At 39.3% G+C, this 22115-nt stretch overlaps 1 protein-coding gene across 15 annotated transcripts in view; it reads right to left on the reverse strand.

The window, feature by feature from the left end:
- Positions 1–22115, reverse strand: part of CSPP1 (centrosome and spindle pole associated protein 1) — a 178579-nt gene that overhangs the window by 136567 nt on the left and 19897 nt on the right. For 11 of the 15 annotated variants that reach the window (XM_073330932.1, XM_073330936.1, XM_073330945.1 and 8 more), the window contains 5 exons: positions 19799–19899; positions 19034–19057; positions 14999–15079; positions 4850–4951; positions 758–1203 (listed from right to left, as the gene is read on the reverse strand). In XM_073330932.1, coding sequence (XP_073187033.1) covers positions 758–1203; positions 4850–4951; positions 14999–15079; positions 19034–19057; positions 19799–19899 — 754 coding nt within the window. Of the gene's footprint in view, positions 1–757; positions 1204–4849; positions 4952–14998; positions 15080–16990; positions 17092–19033; positions 19058–19798; positions 19900–22115 lie in introns of those variants that run through there. The other 4 variants (XM_073330938.1, XM_073330947.1, XM_073330939.1 and 1 more) reach the window with 3 other exon arrangements.

The following is a 22115-nucleotide window of genomic DNA, read 5'->3' on the forward strand; positions in this document are numbered from 1 at the left end:
GTTTAATCTGAAGAATTTTCATATCTATTTTTCACTGAACAGTACATAATTCTTTTTAATTATGCAAATTTTGCCCCCAGAAGTGACACCTGAATACAATCATCACCTCATTAGATGTCAAGGGCATGCATTCAGTGTACCAATTATTAATTGTGGTATTTTATACTTATAAAGCACGCTTTATGCTGAAAGGTTTCAAAGCAATTTATAAACTACAAACACACAGCATGACTGACATGCATACTCCTGGGTCAGATCCTCAGCTGATATAAATTGTCATAGTACATTCTGGCCTATGACAATTTACACCAGTTTAGGAACTGTCCTCTAGTGCAGAAGCAGCAATCAGGCAGACAGTCACTACAGAACACACAACACAATAGTAGGGAAATGGAAATTTTTGGTCAAGTTTGCCTTAATCCTAGGGAAAAAAGCCATGGGATCTAACATCCATCCCCCCAAAAAATGGGGGTGGGGTGACCTCTGTTTTTCAGTCTCGCCTGAAAGATACACACACACACACACACACCGCACAGAATTCAAAGCATTAGCCTCAGAAGGAGCCACAACAGAATCAAAACTTCTAGAGTTTGAACCTGTGATTTAAGGGAGTCTAAATATTTCAAATCTGATACTCAGTACCACTAAACCATAACCCCTTATGGCTTGAATAACTTATTGTTTTTAGTGCCACAACCCCATCACCAATAGCATTAAGGAAGTAAAGAAAAGAAGTGGAAAACTGAGATAAAAATACCTTTCAGCGTGGAACACCCTCAGAGGCTTTTTGTCATAGTCACTTTCATATCTAAATCTAGGGTCCATTTCCTCATTTATTTCAGGATCATAGTCTAATTTGTAATGTCTTCTATCAAAATGACGATCCTCATCAAATCTGTGATGTCTTCTAGGAGAAATATCAGGTTTGCTATCAAACCTGTGATGCTTTCTATTGGAAATGTCCAGTTCTTCATCAAGTTTTTTGTACAATATTCTATCTCTTAGTTCAGCCTCATCATCTAGTCTGCGATATGGATCCTCCTCCAGTCGTCTCCTATTTAGTAGCTCTTCATAAGCGTCCGTGGAAGTAAAAGCATCTTTCTTGGGAGGTTCTGAATCTGCATAAGAGGGCTGTATTTGTGAACGTAGTCCTGGTTGGACTCTAGTAATAGCAGTAGTTTTTTTACTTCTTTCTGTCTCATGCTGTTTAATAGAAAAAAAAATATTAAAAAGATACAACTACAAAGAAAATAATAACCTTCATTCATCATCTTAGTATAATTCACATTTTCCATCAGTGCTTCAGCAACAGTTTGATTCTGTATTTATGATAGTCTTCTAATTTTAAACTATCCCCAAATGAAGATTTAAAAAAATTCTCTTAAATGGGGACTTAAATGCTGGGGAAAATTTTCCTGAAAAAGCAATAATCTTTATTTTACCTGATCACTTATTTTCACTGTCAGTGGGATGGCCAGCAATCCTCAGTAACAGGCTTCCCATGAACTCAGTTTAGATAATGAAATGACCGTTAGATTTGAAGGCAGAGGGACTCCATCGTGCTTGTTAACCCTTATATCTGGTCACATGCACAGATGTCCTGATTGCACTGAGGTTCAGGCAGTCTGTGATACTCCTTCGTCTGACCAGAACATGTTTTTTGGGTTCAAAAACCATTTTTATTTTTTCCCTGCGAAAACTGTGACTAAGTAGGAGGATGGTATTAGAGAGCTAACCTGTGACTCATTTGCTCAATTCCTTGCTCCACCACTGACCTTGGGCAAGTCACTAAAGCTATGTTTATGCTACTGATTACTTTGATATAACCTACGATGTTCAGGGGTTTGAGGAGTTCAGCTCTGTTGCTGTAAATGATACAGTGTAGACATAGCCTTAGTTTCTCTGTACCTCAGTTCCCCATCCATGAAATGCAGATAATAGTACTTCTCTACCTTGGAGTGTTGTGATGATAAACACATTAAAGATTGTGAGCTACTAATGGGGTCCATATAAATACAACAGATAAATAAGAATAAATAAATCTCTCACAGAGTTTCAGTCACTTTGAGAAAAAAGAGCTAACCTGATCTCCAAGCTCTGCTGCGGTGCATGAGGCCTTCCCTTACCAGCAGCAAACAAAATGGTGGACAAGCCTCGAAAGTTAATACAAGACTGCCTGCAGCCGATCAAAGCTCCTAACCTGCATGAGATGCTACCAAGGACAGAGCTGGCAAGGATTGCAGCAGCAATACTCAATTGGACCATATATCAGACAAACTCAGTCCTTGATCTCCCACAGCACAGTACAGTGGACCATTCTGTTGAAGCAGTACAAGATGCACTGTCAAAGCCTGTCCCCACCAGGAGAATCCAGAACTCCAGGAAGTGCCTGCCTATTGGGGCTGTCAAATCAGTGCAAATTTGCCTCTTCTCCAGTATTGGCTTTTGAGGGATTATGCAGGGCTCCATCCGTTCTGAAGCAGATGCCCTTAATTGGGGCAAAACAGCAGCAATTTATCAAGAACTACTCACAGCTTTCTCCACCTCCTTTTAACTTCTGGGGTGCAAGATGCCCCTTCAAAACTATTTCCCTGAAGCCTTTCTTCATGTCCCCATGTATGTGCTTACACTTCAGAGATCCAAGAAAATACACTTCCCAGAAGCAAAAGGGTAAGGAGGGGACCTTAAAGAAGAAATTTTCTCCCCACCCCAAAAATTTTCTTAGAGATCGCTTTGATTCTTTCTAGATCTTCCAAGTCTACTGAACAGGGTGGAATGTCTTTCCAGGATTTCCTTCCCTTTTCCCAGATAAATAAAAAGAACAGGAATAGCAAATAAGAAAAAAACCTTAAAAGCAAATGAAAGAGAATCATATTCCTCTAATTCTTCTGGCTCAGACATGGAGGAATCAGACCTAGAAACCCTGTCTAGTTATTTCTGCCTAATTCTTTAAGATTATATTTCCAGTGTGGAAACAAAGCAGCATTCTCAAGACCCAAGAGAAAGTTCACAAAAAAATCCTCAGATCCCCTCAATAGATTTGATTGAAATTATCAGTCTGGAAAGATGGGAACACCTTAACAGGAGACAGCCTCTTAACAGACTGTACACAAGGTTCTACAATAGCCTAAAAGACAAAATGCCTTCTTTTCAGATACCCAAAGTATACAACAAAGCAGTGTCATGACTGGATGAGGGTGCTGTAAATTCTGTTGCAGGGTCTTTCAAAGGATCCAGGAGACAGGCAGCTAGAGAACCATAGGTTGGAATTCTGAAGCCTAAGCAGCATCAGTGCAAGTTTCAGTTCTGTCCACTATCCTATAGCATATATAATTCTCAAAATCCAGCAAGGACTAGATAATGAATTCCGACATAAAAAAAGATGTCTGGTTGCGGCCTTTGTGGCCATATCTCTTTAGATGAAGTAAAATTCTCAACTAAACTCTCATCCTAGAATCTCATCCAATGCACTGGCAGATAAGTACATAAATATGGCCATGGTGAAAAGATACCCACAAAGAGACCCTCCAAAAAGCTCTCAGAAGGAAATCTCTTTAGAAGAGAAAATCTTTCTTTCAGAATCCATGTATACCTGGGAACTTCAACACCAAACAAGTCCCTTTCAACTGTTCTGTAAAGACAGTCCACAAAAACACTGCATTATAGCTATCATGGCACAGATCACAAAACTTAAGTTGCACAGGAAAGGACACATCTAGCACCAGCAGCACTATCCAAACAAGAACTGCGGATAACTGCCAACAACCAGTATTTCTCACATCAAACATAAGGTACAGGGGATAACCTGTCAATTTCTTCTTAACGGCAACAGACCAAGACTCTCTGATGGATACTGGAAATGGTCTCCCAGAGTTATCCATTTATATGACTCATGCTGACCTTTATCCCATTACTAAAGCAAGACATTATAAAAAGAGAATACACCCAAGCTATTCAACACTTGCTAGTTAAAGGTGCCATACTGCCCATTTCAGATGATCTGCTTTTTTCCAATCTACTAGAAAAAGCTCTCACACATCATTAGTGCCTGGAGAACAAACTAGTCTTTTACTCTCAAACTGATTAAAACTATCAGAAAAAAAATCCTGCATGGTTAGTTACGAAGTGTTTTTGTGTGGAAGGGTGGGCAATATTTTTACTTATTGCAGAGAAAAAAGAAGAGGAGGGAAGACACTTACACTCAAAAAGGTGTTCCTGCTCAGCAAGGAAATCTTACAGACCGCCCGCACCTTATTAGAGGAAGGACTTTTGTAGTGTGAGAATGGGCTGAATTCCCCAGGCACCAGGCTTCAACTTTATAGGCTTTTCCCTACATTTACCAAGTTCATGGCATCACTCTGTATGTATATACATTAGTTAACTTACACACACACATAAACACACACACACATTCTCTCTCTCTAATCAGTGTAAGGTACCAAAGGGCCACTAAGTGATTCCAATGCAGGAGGCTCTTCTCCCAGGAGAGAAGTCGTTCAAAATTTTACCCTTTGAAGACTTAAGCATACCACAAAAACATAAAACTTGTCCTTGGAAATCTTATTTACCCAAAATGCCCATCAACTTCAGTGAAAGCACTGAAGTTAAACCACACCCAATGAGTGGTGGTAGTTATGTCAGCTGGAGAGCATCTCCCACTGACATAGTGCTGTCCACACCAGTGCTTCTGTCGGTGTAACTCATATCATTCAGTGGGTTGGTTTTTTCTCACCCCTTAGAGACATAAGTTATACCAACAAAAATTACACAACTGACATGGAGAAAAATTCTTAACAACCTCATTTAAGTTCTCTCAGAGTGAATTGACTTCAGCAAAAATCTATATTACCTCTGTAGTTTTCTTTCCTATTTTCCTTAACCTTTCATTCCACTCTTCCTTGTCCCTGAGATACTGATTGTATTCCCTGTTTCTTTCAAGACGAAGTTTCTCCTGAAACAAACATTAAAGCACAAAGTTATGAAGCACTTTCTAGGGAGAGGGCTTTTAACTTTGCAGGAGATTTTAAAAGAATAATGTATTACTTTTTTGCTTCTTTTTGATATACAAATAGGGCCTAAAGGTATTTAGTTTTTATTGGTTTGTCATTGGGTCAGGGTTGTAGCTCTTTAACTATGCCACTATAGTTAAAGAGGTACAATATTTGTATGTAGACAGGACCTCAGTCAGTTACAGCCAAGGCCATAACTCAACAAGTTACATTTGAATTAAACATGTTAAAAATTATCTACATTAGAGTCACGTGAGTCAGTTGAGTTAACCCAGCTCAATTTAGCTAACTTGATTAAAAAGAGCCTCAGTAGTCACATGGCTATTGAAACTATCCTGGTAATAGTACCACATACACCTAGCTGTAAACGCCCTGAACAAACATCAAATTACAGGGAGAACAATGTCATACATTGTATGAATAGTTTGCTAAAAACTTCTGAATCATAAAAAATTCAATGTTGTGTGTTCCCTCAGGTTAAGACAGTTTATTTGCTCTTTAAAGAATAATAAATATGTAAGATACTGTAGTAAAATATTAAAGGTTATCTGAAAAGGAAAAAAAAATGGACTTGAACCCAGACCCTTCTTTGCAATGTACATAGGAGGCCTGGAAAAAGTGATCTTTTCCCACTCAAAGGAAAGGGGAGTTTATTTTGTTTTTACTTTGAAATTTAGATTTTGTCTAACCTGAAAGACTCTGGTCACTACAGAACATTGGAAGAGTCGAGAGACTGAAAGCTGAGCAACTGAGTGAGAAAGATTTTTAGTTAGCCTACCTAAAACCATTCATCTTAACACATATTAAATGCCAATATCTAGTAAACATTTTGGAGAAAAAATGCCTTATGAGTTAAAAGGTGTGAGAGCTCATACTGTGCATGTTCTGAAAGAACACGAGATATTCTAGCAAACCAGGGAAGAGTAAAATTGGCATTCCTGATATTTTTAAAGTAAAAAAGTCAGGGAAAAGGAACTTTGTTTATAAAAATATTCCAGGCCTTCTTTGTACACAATAAAGAAGCGCAAACCTATATTGTGTATAATCCTTTACTGGTCACTTTGAAGGTCTGCTGGTGACCCAAGATTAGTTAAATGTTAATGGACGTCTAATCATGAGCCCCACTGGTGGATGAAGTTCATCTGGTGCACGTGTCCAGGGCCCCAGAGTATTACTTTCTGTATATCTGTACTCAGTTCCTACTGGCATGCATTTAGTAACTGTTTAAGGAATACATTTTATATACTATATATTACACACACAAACTATGTTAAAAGATTATTAAGGTTGCAAAGTCATGCATTCAAATGTTAGGAAATGCCAGAATTAAGGCTGTCTGCAAAGATCAGTAACTTACCCTACAATAACTGTGGTTCTTTGCAATGTGTCTTCCACACCGATCCCATTCTTGGTATACATGCACCTCATTCATGCATGCGAGATCAGATTCTTTAAGGCTAGAATTGTCCACTCAGGCCACTCTTACACCAATGTGCCCTTGTGCCACCCCATGCAAAGACAAGGGTCAGAGTAGGTACAACTGCCCCTCATTTCTTTTTCTAATACTGAACACCATATAAGTAGTTGCAGGGAAATAGGGTGGATCATGGAATCTGTGTGGACAACATCTCTCAAACAACCACAGCTACTGTAGAGTAAGTAACCCCATGATAACCTTATCCTAGAAGTCTCAAATGCAACCTCACTGGTGTTCTTGACTGGCGCTGAAGTTGATTAATGAGGTTTGTTACTGTTCAAAATCTCTGCTGTGGAAGGTAAGCCAATGCTGATCTAGAGTAACACTGCTCCTATGAACTCTGCGCTCCGAGTCAGAGCAAGCATGGATTTCTCTCTGTTGCCTTTGAAAATTGGTGGGGCAAAGAACTTCAGGATTGCTTGAAAGGAGCTGATCACGTTGTGGTGATCTTCCTTCAATTAGCTAGTTGGTTAGGTAAGAATACTCTTGGCTTCCTTGTCATCTTAGGTGAGCTGCAACTACCATCAGACATTTGGTGACAACACTTGAGTATGGATGAGAGGCTGGTGGGCAGGACTCTGCATTGATAGTGAGATGTTCCTAGTAGGAACCTGAGGTACCTACTGTGTGAGCCAGTTGTTTTCATAGTATCATAGGACTGGAAGGGACCTTGAGAAATCTTCTAGTCCAGTCCCCTGCACTCAAGACAGAACTAAGTATTATCTACCATCCCTGACAGGTGTTTGTCTAACCTGCTCTTAAAAATCTCCACTGAAAGAGATTCCACGAACTCTCTAGGCAAGTTTTTCCTAACATCCAACCTAAACTGCCCTTGCTGCAATTTAAGCCCAATGCTTCTTGTTCTATCCTCAGAGGTTAAAGAAAATAATTTTTCTCCTTTCTACTTGTAACCTTTTATGTACTTAAAAACGGTTATCATGTCCTCCCTCAGTCTTCTCTTCTCCAGACTAAACAAACCCATTTTTTTCAATCTTCCCTCATAGGTCATGTTTTCTAGACCTTTAATCATTTTTGTTGCTCTTTTCTGGACTCTCTCCAACTTGGCCACATCTTTCCTGAAATATGGCACCCAGAACAATACTCCATTTGAGTCCTACTCAGCGCACATTAGAGTGGAAGAATGACTTCTCGTGTCTTGCTTACAACACATCTGCAAATACATCTCAGAATGATGTTTGCCTTTTTTGGAACAGTGTAACATTATTGACTCATATTTAGCTTGCCACTATGACCCCCAGATCCCTTTCTGCAGTACTCCTTCCTAGGCAGACTTTTCCCTTTTTATAAGTGTGCAACTGATTGTTCCTTCCTAAGTGGAGTACTTTGCATTTGTCCTTATTGAATTTCATCCTATTTACTTCAGACCATTTCTCCAGTTTGTCCAGATCATTCTGAATTTTAATCCTATCCTCCAAAGCACTTGCAACCCCTCCCAGCTTGGTATCATCTGCAAACTTTATAAATGTACTCTCTACGCCATTATCTAAATCACTGATGAAGATACTGAACAGAACCGGACCCAGAACTGATCCTTACGGGACCCCACTTGATATGCCCTTCCAGCTTGACTGTGAAGAAATGAGACATGACAGGGGGCATCTTGCAGATCAAGAGCTGCAAATCACTCCTGAGGATCAAATGAAGGGATTACAGAAGTTAGGGTCATCATTCAGAATCTGGAAATAGGATGCAGATTTTGAGACAAACGTCGAGGATTGGCTTTCAACTCCCACTTTTTAAAAAAAAAAAAAAAAAAGATTAAAAAGTAGTGGGAATAAAAGCCCTGCCCTTTAACCAGAGGACCCTTTTTGTTTTAAACCATTCCACCTCCTTTAGGAACCATGATCTTCATACCTTGTGTGTCCACCATGGAGGCTTCAAATAGGTAGGCTTACTACCTTTGTCAAGGATCTGACTATCTGAAGTCCCAGATAGCAGGGCAGCTAAGAAGGCAGCAAAAAGTCACTTCCTGTAGAATCTCTGCTTCTTCCTCGGTGGGTCCAAAGATCTCAGTGGCTAATCATAGAATTGTATCAACGAACGCTCTCTGAAATATGATTGTCTCAACTGTTTCCTCTTAAGACTCAGAAACCTCAAACACCAAGAAGACCAGAGTTGCCCATGAATCTCTTGAAGTACAGAGGGCTCTGTCAGTGCCACAGCTAAAAAGTTCATTACCTTCCACTGGGAGGTCCTCAATTGTTGCCTGGACCTCTTTAGGGGATGATTGAAGCCATGATGACCTTATTGCTGTAGCCATTGTACATGCTGCTGAGGCATCCAGCAAAGCCTGCAGAGTTGTGTGTGTAGTCGGCTGACCTTCAGCCATTAGGGACTTCCTGGTGCTTCTTGGGCAATTTATCAGTGCAATTAGACAGTTTGCTCCCCATCTAAAAAGTCATATTTAGAGAGCAGCACTGGATATTTTGTTACTGTCATTTGAAGGTTTGCAGACTAGTATACTTTCTGGCCGAAAAGAACCAGTTTGGGGGGAATTTTTTTCCCCCTGCAGGGACCATTAAATTGGATCCATTTTAGTGGTCCCTGCCATTTCCTTCTCTCTTGTACTGCTTACACAAGAAGATGGCTATAGGATGAGTGCAAAATATTCAGATCCCTTCTTGCACACTCATTATCTCCTATGTGCTCTTTTGCATGTGACAGAAACAGAATCCAGAGTTCACCAGATGGATTTAGCAGGTTCCAGAAGACTATCATTTACTGGCATGGCTAAACTCCCTTGAGTTGACAAGTGCAGTATGTCCAAGAGATTGTGTTTTTACTCATGAACAGCTTTCAGAAGAATGTTTAAGACTTCCACCATCCACTTTATTAAGGCTGGAAAACCTTAAATTTGCCCACAGATGCCAATGTATGTGAGCTCTCTGGCTTGTGAGGAGAAAATGAGGATATTGCAGCCAGAACTAGATGTTCTTTCCCTAGAAATTGTTCTTCCTCTTGCTTCTCAAGTAGCTGAAGATTCAAGCAGCTGAGATGACTGAGGAGGCTTAATTTGCCTCTTGTGTATAGGTCTAGGTCTCCCTCACCTAATAGATGAAGCTGGCTTCCAGGAGTAGGGCTGAACACCCCCGGGGGTCCAGCATGGCCACAGCTATTACTGGTAAGAATAGTGTGCTGGAGCACACCTCAGGGGATACAAAATATGGTGGGGTCCCTATAAGGCTCCAACTTTTTTCTACCAACTCTCAATCTTCCCTGGAATCACTCCTTGGCTCCCACTGAGCTGCCCATGGGGGTAGACTGAGAATGTACAGGGAATAATTCTCTGATGCACTCAGCAGAAGAGAAAAAGAGTATACTTCTTCTAAAGGAAGGGCAATCCTGTCCAGAGTGCCTTGTCTGTGAAAAGGGGAGGCTGGTATAGGAGCCTGGCCTGGCAGGCTCTGTGACTCCATGGCTGGGAGTATTGCAACAACCTCCCTGAGCCTTTCCAGCACCAGTTACTTCGGTTCCAGACCCACTGACAAGTCGCTCAGTACAATATACTGTTTGGTGCAGAGATAGCAACAAGTATCATACAGTTAGTCTGTACAGAGGTGGAGGGTACCCTTCACACATGTAGTCAGTGTGGGAGAAGCACTGAGTGCAGAGTAGCACTCTGTGCTAGGGTTGGTACCAGGGCAGCATGGTTCTTGGGTTTAGATGGTATCACCCACATCCCCTTAGATTTTGGTATCAAGATACTAGAAGGAAAGATTCGTCAATTTACAGTAATTGTGGGTTCTCTGAGATGTGTCATCCATATGTGCTCCATTACTGGTGCACATAAACCCAATAGCTTGAGTTCAGATTCTTTTGGCCAGCAGTATCCATTGGAAGCTGTGTCTGCACCCTCAGCATCCTTATGCCTCTAAATGAGGGTATTAAGGGTGGGACATCCCAACCACCTCACAATTCCTTCTCCAGTATCCTTCACTTTCACCAGAATCCAGGTGTTATCAGACTCCACAGTAACAGGGATGGAGGACAGGTCATCGAATATATAGAGACAACACATTTTGAAGAACCAGTTACTGGAAGAGAAGTAATAGTTTCTTCTTCGAGTGCTTGTCAATATATACACTCTACTAATCGTGACTCACAAGCAGTGACCTAGATTACAGGAGGTGGGTACTAGAATTCTACCTAAACAATGACTGTAGGACAGCCCCACCAAAATTAACACTGACATTACCACTATGTGGATGAACACCATTACCACTATGTGGATTAACACTGACATTACCAATATGCTGGATGAACGTGTGCACTGAACACAGGTAGGTGCCCTACATATTTTTAGTATTAGAACATTTCTCAAAGAAGTAACAGAAGCTGCTTGCACTCTCACAGAATAGGCTCTCACTCCCACTGGTGGATCTATGTTAGCTAATTCATAGCACAGACCCATACAAGTAAAAATCCAGTTAAAAAATCTTTATGTTGAAATGGTGTGACCTCTCACCCAGTCTCCATAAGCTATGAACAGTCTGGAGCAGTGGTTCTGAAACTTTCCAGATGATTGTACCCATTTCAATAATCTAATTTGTCTTGAGTACCCCCAGTTTCACCTCACTTCAAAATTACTTGCTTACAAAATCAGACATAAAAATACAAAAGTATCATAGCACACTATTACTGAAAAATTGCTTGCTTTCTCATGTTTACCATGTAATTATAAAATAAATCCATTGGAATATAAGTATTGTACTTACATTTCAGTGTGATACTGAGCCTGTTTTACACTTGTGAGCCTTGTCTGAGGCCCAAACCCTGCCACCCGGGGCTGGAGCATGAAACTTAGCTTCCCTGGGGGGCCCCTATGGTGTGAGGCAACCAGGCAATTGCCCTGCTTGTCACCTCCTAATGCCAACCCTGCATTTGTGACCCCCCAAACCCATTCCATGACCATCCTTGGGGCTGCAAGCCCCATGTCAAGAAACACTGATTTAGATGAGTACCCCCTGGAAGACCTCTGAGTACCCCCAGGGGTACATGTACTCCTGGTTGAGAACCACTTGTCTGAAGTATACCCTAAATGTCTTAGTTCTATCAATGTAGAAAGATAGTGCCCTAAGAATGTCCAGGGTGTGACACTTAGCCCCACTTTTGTTTGAATGTGGTTTTGGGAAATATACAGGTAAGCATATAATCTGGTTATGATGAAAGTTAGGAATGTAAATACCATGTAAAAACAGTAACCGTGTAACCTATTCGAATTCTATCAGTTAAATGTTTAACTGGGGAACTAGATGTGCGGGGAGGGAGGAAGGTGCTGCAGCCCCCCCACATTTTACATAGGGCTCCACTGCCACCACCACGCCCGGGGATCCCCGCTGCTGTCGCCACCACCACACCCAGGGATCCCCACCGCTGCTGCCACCGCCACACCCGAGGATCCCAGCACACCCAGCAGCCAGGACCAGGCAGCAGTGGGGGTCCCCGAATGCAGGCAGCGGCAGCCAGGATGCCCAGCGGCGGCAGCGCAGTTTAATCGTTAACTGAAACCGATTAAAAACCGATAAGCATCAAGCTTATTGGTTAACCGATTAAACTTTTACATCCCTAATGGAAGTCAGAGTCTATCTTCTGTATAAATTTTGGGTGAGGTCTCAACAACACACCGTCTTTATGAAAAGCTGTATCTGGGTGCCCTGCGTTAGTGCTTGTGTCTCACCTACCCTTCTGGTCAAAGTTATTGCTACCGAAAAGGCTGTTTTGATGGAAAGATTAAACAGGGAACGTGTTGATAGTGGATCAAAGGGTGGACACATAAACACACATCAGTGCAATATTTAGATCCCAAGGAGAGGGAGGTTCTCTGACTGGGGGAATATACCTTCAGAAGGCCTTTTAGGAACCAAACCACTGTAGGGTGTAAAAATGTGGAATACCCCTAAATTGGAGGGTGGGAGGCTGAGATGGCTCCCGGGTGAATCCTCAGAGAGCTCACTGAAAATCTGGAGTTCTTTAATAATAGAAGGTACCCCCGTATGTCTGGTATCTAAGTGAGAAACGGAGGTAACTGGTGTTGTTGTGCCCAGACAATGAATCTTTTCCAACTGCCAGATTAAACATACCCTTCAGAGTCCTTTCTACTGTGGATAAGAATGTTTTGCACTTCAGTTAAGATACTCTCTATTGATGTTACCCAGCCAGTGTCCATGCCATGAGGCACAGAGTGTGTGGATGCATATGGAGGATATAACTGACTCTTTGAGATATTATGTATTGCTGGAGAGGCAGTTGTACTGGAGGTTGGATGGAGAGATTCTTTAACACTAATAACTGCCTAATTATATACAACCACTTACATAACAAAGAATAGCCACACAGAGAGCAAACAAGTTTGGACACTCCAAATTCCAACTCGTAGTCATGGGTGGTGAGAAGGAACTCAGACAGGACTGGGATCGCCTTATCCTGTATGCTCTCAGTCAGAGACACAAGAACATTTGGGACACAGACATAGTCCCCAGAAGACAATGCTGGCCAAAACAAATTGAACTCAAGTACACTGGGTACATGAACATAAACAATGGGATACGTATGGACAAGCACTCGAAGAAAACTAAGTCTTTACAACCTTATGACCTTTCAAGGAAAGAGCCCAGGGCAAGTTATGGTGAGTCTTAATCTCTTACTAGGTGCTAGGTAAAGTGACCTGCAGTTTTTGTCCCCTCTACATTCAAATTAGACAGCTTCCTCCTCCATGCTACCTGGACCCATCAGGGGAGTCAATGAGAGCATAGGAGAAATAGGCTCAGTCCCAGTCCAGAGCATGTCCAATGCGGGCAGAATCTTCCTGTGTATTTAACTGCTAAAAATCTAAGAAGTTTCTACTGAATTGTTCTTCAGAGGGAGACAGATTCTGCAGTCGTCATCCCCACCACACCCACCCACACACACAAAAGGAAGGATTGTCCAGTGGTTAGAGTGCAAGCACAGGATGTGGGAAATCTGGATTCAGGTCCCCGCTGCTCCACAGACTTCCTCTGTGACCTTGTGTGACACTGAGCAGGAAAGGGTTAAGCAACTAACAGCCTATATTCTCCCCCAAGGAGTTCAGTCACAAATGTAATTTACACATTATTTTCTTAATGAGCATCATCAGCACGGAAGCTTGTCCTCTGGAATGGTGTCTGAAGCTTGAAGGGACATACGAACGTTTAGCATATCTGGCACGTAAATACCTTGTAACACCGGCTACAAAAGTGCCACGCGAACGCCTGTTCTCACTTTCAGGTGATATTGTAAATTAGAAGCAGGCAGCAGTATCTCCCATAAACGTAAACAAACTTGCTTGTCTTAACGATTGGTTGGACTGAGTGAACTTGTAGGCGCCCAAGTTTTACATTGTTTTGTTTTCGAGTACAGTTATATAACAAAAAAAAAATCTATATTTATAAGTTACACTTTCACAATAAAGAGATTTCACTACATTACTTGTATGAGGTGAATTGAAAAATACTATTTATTTTATCATTTTTACAGTGCAAGTATTTGTAATAAAAAATAATATAAAGTGAGCTGTGTACACTTTGTCTTCTGTGTTATAATAAGAAAAGGAGTACTTGTGGCACCTCAGAGACTAACAAATTTATTTGAGCATAAGCTTCTGTGAGCTACAGTTCACTTCATCGGATGCATTCAGTGGAAAATACCGTGGGAAGATTTATATACATAGAGAACATGAAACAATGGGTGTTACCATACACACCTTAACAAGATTATACACACCTGGATTATCACTACTAAATGTTCCCCCCGCTGGTAATAGCTCACCTTACATGATCATTCTGGTTACAGTGTGTATAGTAACACCCATTGTTTCATGTTCTCTGTGTATATAAATCTCCCCACTGTATTTTCCACTGAATGCATCCAATGAAGTGAGCTGTAGCTCACAAAAGCTTATGCTCAAATAAATTTGCTAGTCTCTAAGGTGCCACAAGTATTCTTTTTCTTTTTGCGGATACAGACTAACATGGCTGCTACTCTGAAACCTCTATTATAATAGAAATCAATATATTTGAAATGTAGAAGAACATCCAAAAATATTTAACTCCTTTCAGTTGGTGTTCTATTGTTTAACAGTGTGATTAACCATGATTCGTTTTTTTAATTGCGATTAATTTTTTTGAGTTAATCACGTGAGTTAACTGTGATTAATCGACAGCCCTCCTTAAAAGGAAAATTTGCCCATTTCATTACCTACAAATCAACATACTGGATTACCCAGGGAAAAAGAATCTTGATAATTAAATATCAATCAATCAAAAAATGTCTATTATAGAATTAGAAGGCTTCACCTTATTTAAAATTGACCTAACGATAAAGGAATATGTTCATATATGAAGTGGATAAAAAGTTTGGCAGGTATTTTATTGTCAGCTGGAAAGTCTATTTGTGCACAACACTGAAAACTTCAGAGTTTTTTTAATTAATTAGTTATATAAAGTATTTACTTAATTTACACCTGCACACCTACCTTGGCTGACCTCCTCTCGCCAATAGGAAGAGATAGTCCCTGAGTATATGGATCTACTTCATTCGTTGTCAGATAATTTTTCTGTATAAAACAAAATTAATAATTCAGTAAGTTTTGAACTGTCTAATTTTACTTGCTAAATACAGTATAGAATTTAGGAATTACACCTTCTGGAATATGACAGGGCAATTTGCTCCACTTTAATAAAAGAGAAATGAAAGGATATCTTCACTTTTTAGAAATGCAGGATATTTTTGGAATACAAACCAACAAAAGCCAAGAAAACTGCAGGTAAAAGGTTTTGTTATCTCTATATTACGTATTAATGATGGCCTGTTAGCCTTAATTTAATTTGAATGTTTGCTACAGCTTTTCTGTATTCTTTTGTTTTATAGTTATTTAGGGTTGCTATATGAATTACTGCCTCTCTCATTTAAAAATAGATATTGTTTCCATACAACCATTATTAAATCCTCCTATTAAAATACAAGCGGATGAAAGAATTCTCCAAGAAGTTACCTTGGTGATGAGTGAAAATGTGAAAAGAATTTCACTATCAACAACTAAAGAAAATATGCCCATGCTTCCAATTCTAGCAACATGTATCTGCTTTATTCCGAATATCGGTGTATAGTTACTAATCTGTATATCAATATTAACAATATCTATACTCTACAAGAAAGGTGGGCAAATTACGGCCCACGGGCCATATCCGGCCCGCAGGACCATCCTGCCCAGCCCTTGAGCTCCTGGCCAGGGAGGCTAGCCCCTGGCCCCTCCCCCACAGTCATGCCGCCACGCAGGTAGAGCGGCTGGCTCCAGCCAGGCTGCAAGCTCCTGCTGCTCTGACCAGGATGGTAAGGGGGCAGGGAGTGGGAGGTTGGATAAGGGGCAGTGGGTCCCAGGGAGCAGTCAGAGGACAGGGTGGGGTTGGATGGTGCAGAGGTTCGGGGGGCGGGGCAGGGGGCTGTCAGGGGATGAGGAACAGGGGCAGTTGGATAGGCGTGGGAGTCCCGAGGAGCCTGTCAGGGGGCAAGGGGTGTGGATAGGGGGCGGGACAGTTGGGACAGGGGGGGTTGCATGGGTCGGGAGTTTTGAGGGGGGCAGGCATGGGGCGGGAAGTGGGAGGGGGCGGAGGCCAGGCTGTTTGGGGAGGCACAGCCTTCCCTACCTGGCCCTCCATACAGTTTCACACCCGGATGTGGCTCTCAGGCCAAAATGTTTGCCCACCCCGCTCTACAGCATACCAAAAAGTCAATGTCAACCCTTCCAATCTAACAACTCTATAGCAAACATACAGCTTCAAAAGTGAGTGGCCTCCCTAAGTTGTATGCAGAGTAATTGTAGTTGTGTCAGTCCCAGGATATTAGAGAGACATGGTGGATGAGGCAATATCAGTAATTGGACCAGCTTCTGCTGGTAAGAGAGACAAGCTTTCGAGCATTATAGAGTTCTTCAGAAGAAGTTGGACCAATAAAAGATATTATCTCACCCACCTTATCTGGCCTCCTTTAACACAGTTACTACAGATTCCCCTAAAATCATCTCCAGTGTATCCTCAATAATTTATTTTATAAAACACAACATTTTTAATAAAATATTGTCCGCTTGTGTTTCCATGTCTGCTGTCTTATTTCACTAGCAATTTTTTTCTGTTATAATGTATATATGTTTTGTGCAACCCTAGAGGCACAAACAAATGAGACAACTTCCATCTGTTCCAGTCTAAATCTATATCATTATGAATCATACTTGGCAATTACAAGTGAGTAGATTTAGCGGGGTTAACAACTACAGTAGAACCTCAAAGTTACAAACACCTTGAGAATGGAGGTTGTTCATAACTCTGAACAAAACATTATGTTTGTTCTTTGAAAAGTTTACAACTAAACATTGACTTAATACAGCTTTGAAACTTTACTATGCAGAAGAAAAATGCTGTTTTTAACCATCTTAATTTAAATGAAACAAGCACAGAAACAGCTTCCCTACCTTGTCATTTTTTTTAGTAGTTTGCATTTAACACAATACTAAACTGTATTTGTGGATTTTGGGGGGTTGTGTGTCTGCTGCTACTTGATTGCGTACTTCCAGTTCCAAATGAGGTATGCGGTTGACTGGTCAGTTCATAACTCTGGTGTTTGTAACTCTGAGGTTCTACTGTATGCAAATATCCAGGTACTGAGATTGGGCTAGATTAATAGAAAGAATGATATTTTTGTCTGGAAAATATTAATGAATTCATTGTAATCCTTGCCAATATTTAATTATTGCCAAATTTTAAACAGTTCTCATGATAAACTTCCCATTTTTAAAAAGATGCTTACAGAAAGTCAGAATTGATATGAAAATTTTGTTTTCTAGAGAAGCATACAGTTTAGAAGTTACCAACCAAAATACTTCAAGAGCTGCTCAGAATCACAGCATCACCTTACTTTGAAGACTGAAATTAGAGATCGAGGTCTAATCTCCTCCCCCAGCTTTTAAAAGTTTAATACGGCTAACATATGTATGACACAAAAGAAAATCTTAATATCTAAACGAGTCTCAATTAGGAATAAGGAGTACTTGTGGCACCTTAGAGACTAACAAATTTATTTGGACATAAGCTTTCGTGGGCTAAAACCCCTTCATCAGATGCATGGAGTGGAAAATACAGTAGGAAGATGTATATATACAGAGAACATGAAAAGATGGGGGCTGCCATACCAACTCTAACGAGACAAATCAATTAAGGTGAGCTATTATCAGCAGGAAAAAAAAAACTTTTGTAGCGACGATCAGGATATGCTGAAATAAATGTGTTAGTCTCTAAGGTGCCACGAGGACTCCTCGTTCTTTTTGCTGATACAGACTAACACAGCTACCACTCTGAAATCAATTAGGAATGGAATTAACAAGCAGTAATTCTTGCAATCAAAACACTAAATATAAAAGTAAAATAAAATGTTCTATGGATGTTTTGAATGAGAATAAAGCAATTCAATATAAAAATCAAGATTATTTTCATTATTAGAATGTTAAATTAAAATTGTATATTAATTTCAAATTAAAACAAGAATAAAAAACAGTAATTGTTTTACAAAAACTCACTGAAATTAAGGATTAAAAAGCCAGTTGTTACAGTTGCTACTGCTATATGATAATTCTGTTGTGTGCCAGTGCGGTTATTAACACTGAACATATTAAACAGTAAGAGTTAGTATTTCATATAAAAATATTCTGTAATTTGAAGCCCAACACAGAACATATTGCATTTAGTCTTTTAATGCTGCTCTTTCTATCATGCCACCCATCACTCCTTTATTAAGAAGCTTTAATTTAAAATTGGTTCAAAGGGACACCACTACATTTAAAAAAAAAAAATCACAATTCTTTCCGCACCTACTATAGTTATAAGTAATGCTTAAGATTACACATAACTGAAAGAATTTGTCAAAAAACTATTTTCCTCCCCCCCCCCCGACCAGTTTGTTTAATTTGCGCATTGGCACCAATGTTTGATGCATAGTCAGTTCCACTGTTCCCCTATGTAGTCTGTCAGTTTCACCTCACTGAAGAGGCATCTATAGTAGCAAAGGAGCAGGAAGCCCCTGAAAAGTAGTTTTTATTTTTTCTTCACATACTGTACTAGTTGGGGGCTCTTTCAAAAACTTGACCAAGTTCATTAAAAAATTCTTTATGTACAAGTGCCTGCCTAATGTAATTGATGAAGACTGGGGGGCATGCTTTGTAGCAAGTCTTCTACCATAAGAAACAAACAATTGAAGAGTCAGCATGATATAGCACTGATAGCAAATGCAAAGAAGAAATCAACAAATGTTGTATAATTATATTAACAGGAAATAATAAGCATAGTATATCTTGCAATAAGCAAGCATACAGGTACTGTTAATCACAACAGCAGCACACACAGGCACACAACACGCACAAAAATCACAATTTTTTAATCCATTTCATTTGCACAAACCTGATTATAACAAAGCAAAAAGTTAATTTGGGCAGGGCAGAAAAAACATATTGCCAACACCCTACCTTTCTTTTTGCCTGTGAAATACCCTAAAAGTCAGGGAAAACAGACTATTCATAAAGTGTCTTCCATTAAAACCATTTGATTTTACCAATAATAAAACAACAATTTTTAAAAAAAACTATTTATTCAAGTATTCTAAACAAACAGGCAGGCAATGACACTAGGCACACACAGCAAAAATTACATTAAACTTAATTTTTTTCATTTAACATTTAAAATCTGATAAATTAAAAACGGATTTAAACTATTCCCCTCCCTGCCACTCCCACAAAGATAAAAATTGTGTCAAGCTTCTTCCATACAAGTTTATGTTTTAAATCATCACAGTGGCATCTCATACACTGTACTAAGTGGAACAGCAGCCTTCTTTATAATCAAATAGATAGAATTGTAAAAACATGCTGAAGAACTGAAGCACCATATTGGCTAAATGAATATTCTTACCTGAGTTATAAGATCATAATATGGGTAATAACTTATTAAGCAAATACCTGTTTGGCATGTTAAATACCCAAGAAGAGTAAAAAAAATTAAAAATATTTTTAATCAAGTTGTATTACAGTAATTTGAAATCTCAAAACAACAGGATCTGTGAAAGTCTAGAACACATAGCCCCTCATGGTGTTAGCATTTTAAACCACCTTTATTCTGGAAACAGGTCTCTGAAATTGTGACAGCTCAGAATGAATTCTGTCTTCTCAAAAGACTTTTTCATGGTGGTTTTGTTTTTTGTTAAAAATCAGAGACTAATTTCAAAGAGGTTTTACCTGAGAAAGATATCGTCTATAATCTTGTCGAAGTTCCTCCTTTAGCTTATGTTTCTTTCTTTCATATTCATCTCCAAGAGGCAAACTCAAGCCATATTCATCTGTAAAGTTTAATACAATGCTTATTCACCTTCTATTAATACAAAACAGTACAAATAGGAGTTGTGTTCCTTGCTGGAAAAGATATTTTGGGCTTTTTACCAGGTAACACAAAGGGAAAAAAATGAATTATTCAAACAGTAATCATGTTAAATTATGAAAAGTAAACTGCACATTATCTTATCTTTAAAAACAATCACGCAGAAAGCATTATGAAAATGTAGTGCCTGTTTTTTTCTAATTATAAAGAGTTTTCCCCCTTTTGGTCCTTGTATTTCATTGCCTTAGAAGCAAATTTACCGCAATCTGAACTCAAAAGCATAGGTTTGCAAACATTTCTAAACAGCAATATTTTACATTACTGCGTGCAATCTCTATAATCAATATTTAATCTTGAAGCAAATCACTTCTCTTCAGGACAAATGTTAGTGTAGAAACAAAAGAATTTATTACCTGATATTTCACACTGTGCTTGTTAAGCAATATCAAATGCTTCAGAGAATGTATTTTATAACATTCTACTTGTTTAGTATGAAACTCATATATACCTGCATCAATACAATTTTGAAGAGACTCATGGCCACAAGAAGCAATGCTGTTTCTTCATTCAGCCTTTCTACTCTAAAGTTCTGAATTCTCTCTCACATCACTTAGACTATCAAATATGCTGTGACAGAGATTCATATTTAGCCCTGCTTCAAGACTGTTTTAGGATTTTGAAATTGTTACACACTAAAATATATTTGCTACACAGATTACTGTCCTCTGAAATCAAAACTGATTTTGAGAAATTAGAAACAAATATCTTTTTGCCTCAAAAGACTAATCATTATTTCACTTGGCATCTGAAGAAAAAGAAGAGAGAATGGCACAAAGTTAAACTAACAGGACAAGAAACACCAAGACCTAGAACCAAATTTTGAAGGCTTAACATTTTTATCTTCTCAGTCCATATATTTATTTATTGAGCTGAATATAATCATTCTCCTGTAAACAAAGCTTTTTATTTTCTTCCCCAGCACTATATCATTTATCATCCTTTAGTTACAATGGGGAGGGGATGGAAGATTGTTGTAAAGTATCGTTGCCAGTGATAACCTTGAAAGTATTTCGACTTCAGCATGGTCTAATTGGAGTGAGCCAGCAGACTAGAAGCAAGAAATTTTAAAATTTTATTCCCAGGTCTGTTCCTGATTTACTGTGTGGGTTTAGGCAAATCTGTTTGCCTAATTTCCATCACTTCAGTTACACCTAGTGAGGATTAGTTAACATCTATATAGTGTGTTGATACATGAAGCACTATGTAAATGTTAAGAATCGCTAATCCTGGAGTACTTTAGATGGCTGATAACTCATTTTTTCATTACTATCTTTACAAAGAAAGAGCAAGAAAAAAATGGCATAATGAAAGGATGCACATGATTGTCTTATGACAGTTCCAGCTGAGCCAGGTTAGGGCATAACCAATCCAGTCATAATTTGTGAGCCAATCTGCCACCTGTTAAGTATGGACTCAGAAAGAGAAGAATATCAGAACACATTTTTGTGTTTGTTATTTTCTTACTGGCATTTATAGATTTCAGTTGATGGCTGACAGAGGAGAGCTGCACAGGTGAGCTTCCATCCATAGCTGCTGGCTATTAGGAGCCATTCTGGTTCAGTTTTTATAAAATGTGGGACAGATTGGAGAGAATAAGGTAAGAGTAAGTGTTTTTTATTTAAGAAATTTTACCTCTACTCTTTTTTTTAAAAGCTACACTCTTTTTAAAGCTATTCTAACCATAGTTTCCATAGAAACAACAGCCAACCAGAGAGGAATTTCAGCTGCCTGCTGTTGATTTAGATTCCTAGGGAATTTAACGTTGAATCAGCCTTTAAAAAAAAAAAAAAAAACAGAAATGCCACAAGTAACTAGCAGCTTAGAGTAAAAAACCGAGACCTGGAAATGCCAATTTAAGAAAAAAAAGTCTATGGAATCTGGGCCTAATTCTGTTCTCACTTACAGCAGTAAATCCTCTGAAGCCAATGAAATGTCATTAGTGTAAAACGAGTGAGAAATCATAAATCTGGTCTTTTGTCCCTAAGTCTAAGGTACTGGGGCGGGAAGGTATTTAAAGTTTCATTTTATTTGTTAAAATGATATTTTGCATTATCCATCCAGAAAAACTCTGAAGAAAACATAATCACAACTGGATATTGACCTAGGAGTTTACTACTG

This window comes from Lepidochelys kempii, chromosome 2 (genome assembly GCF_965140265.1).
Source record: "Lepidochelys kempii isolate rLepKem1 chromosome 2, rLepKem1.hap2, whole genome shotgun sequence".
Lineage (NCBI taxonomy): Eukaryota > Metazoa > Chordata > Testudines > Cheloniidae > Lepidochelys > Lepidochelys kempii.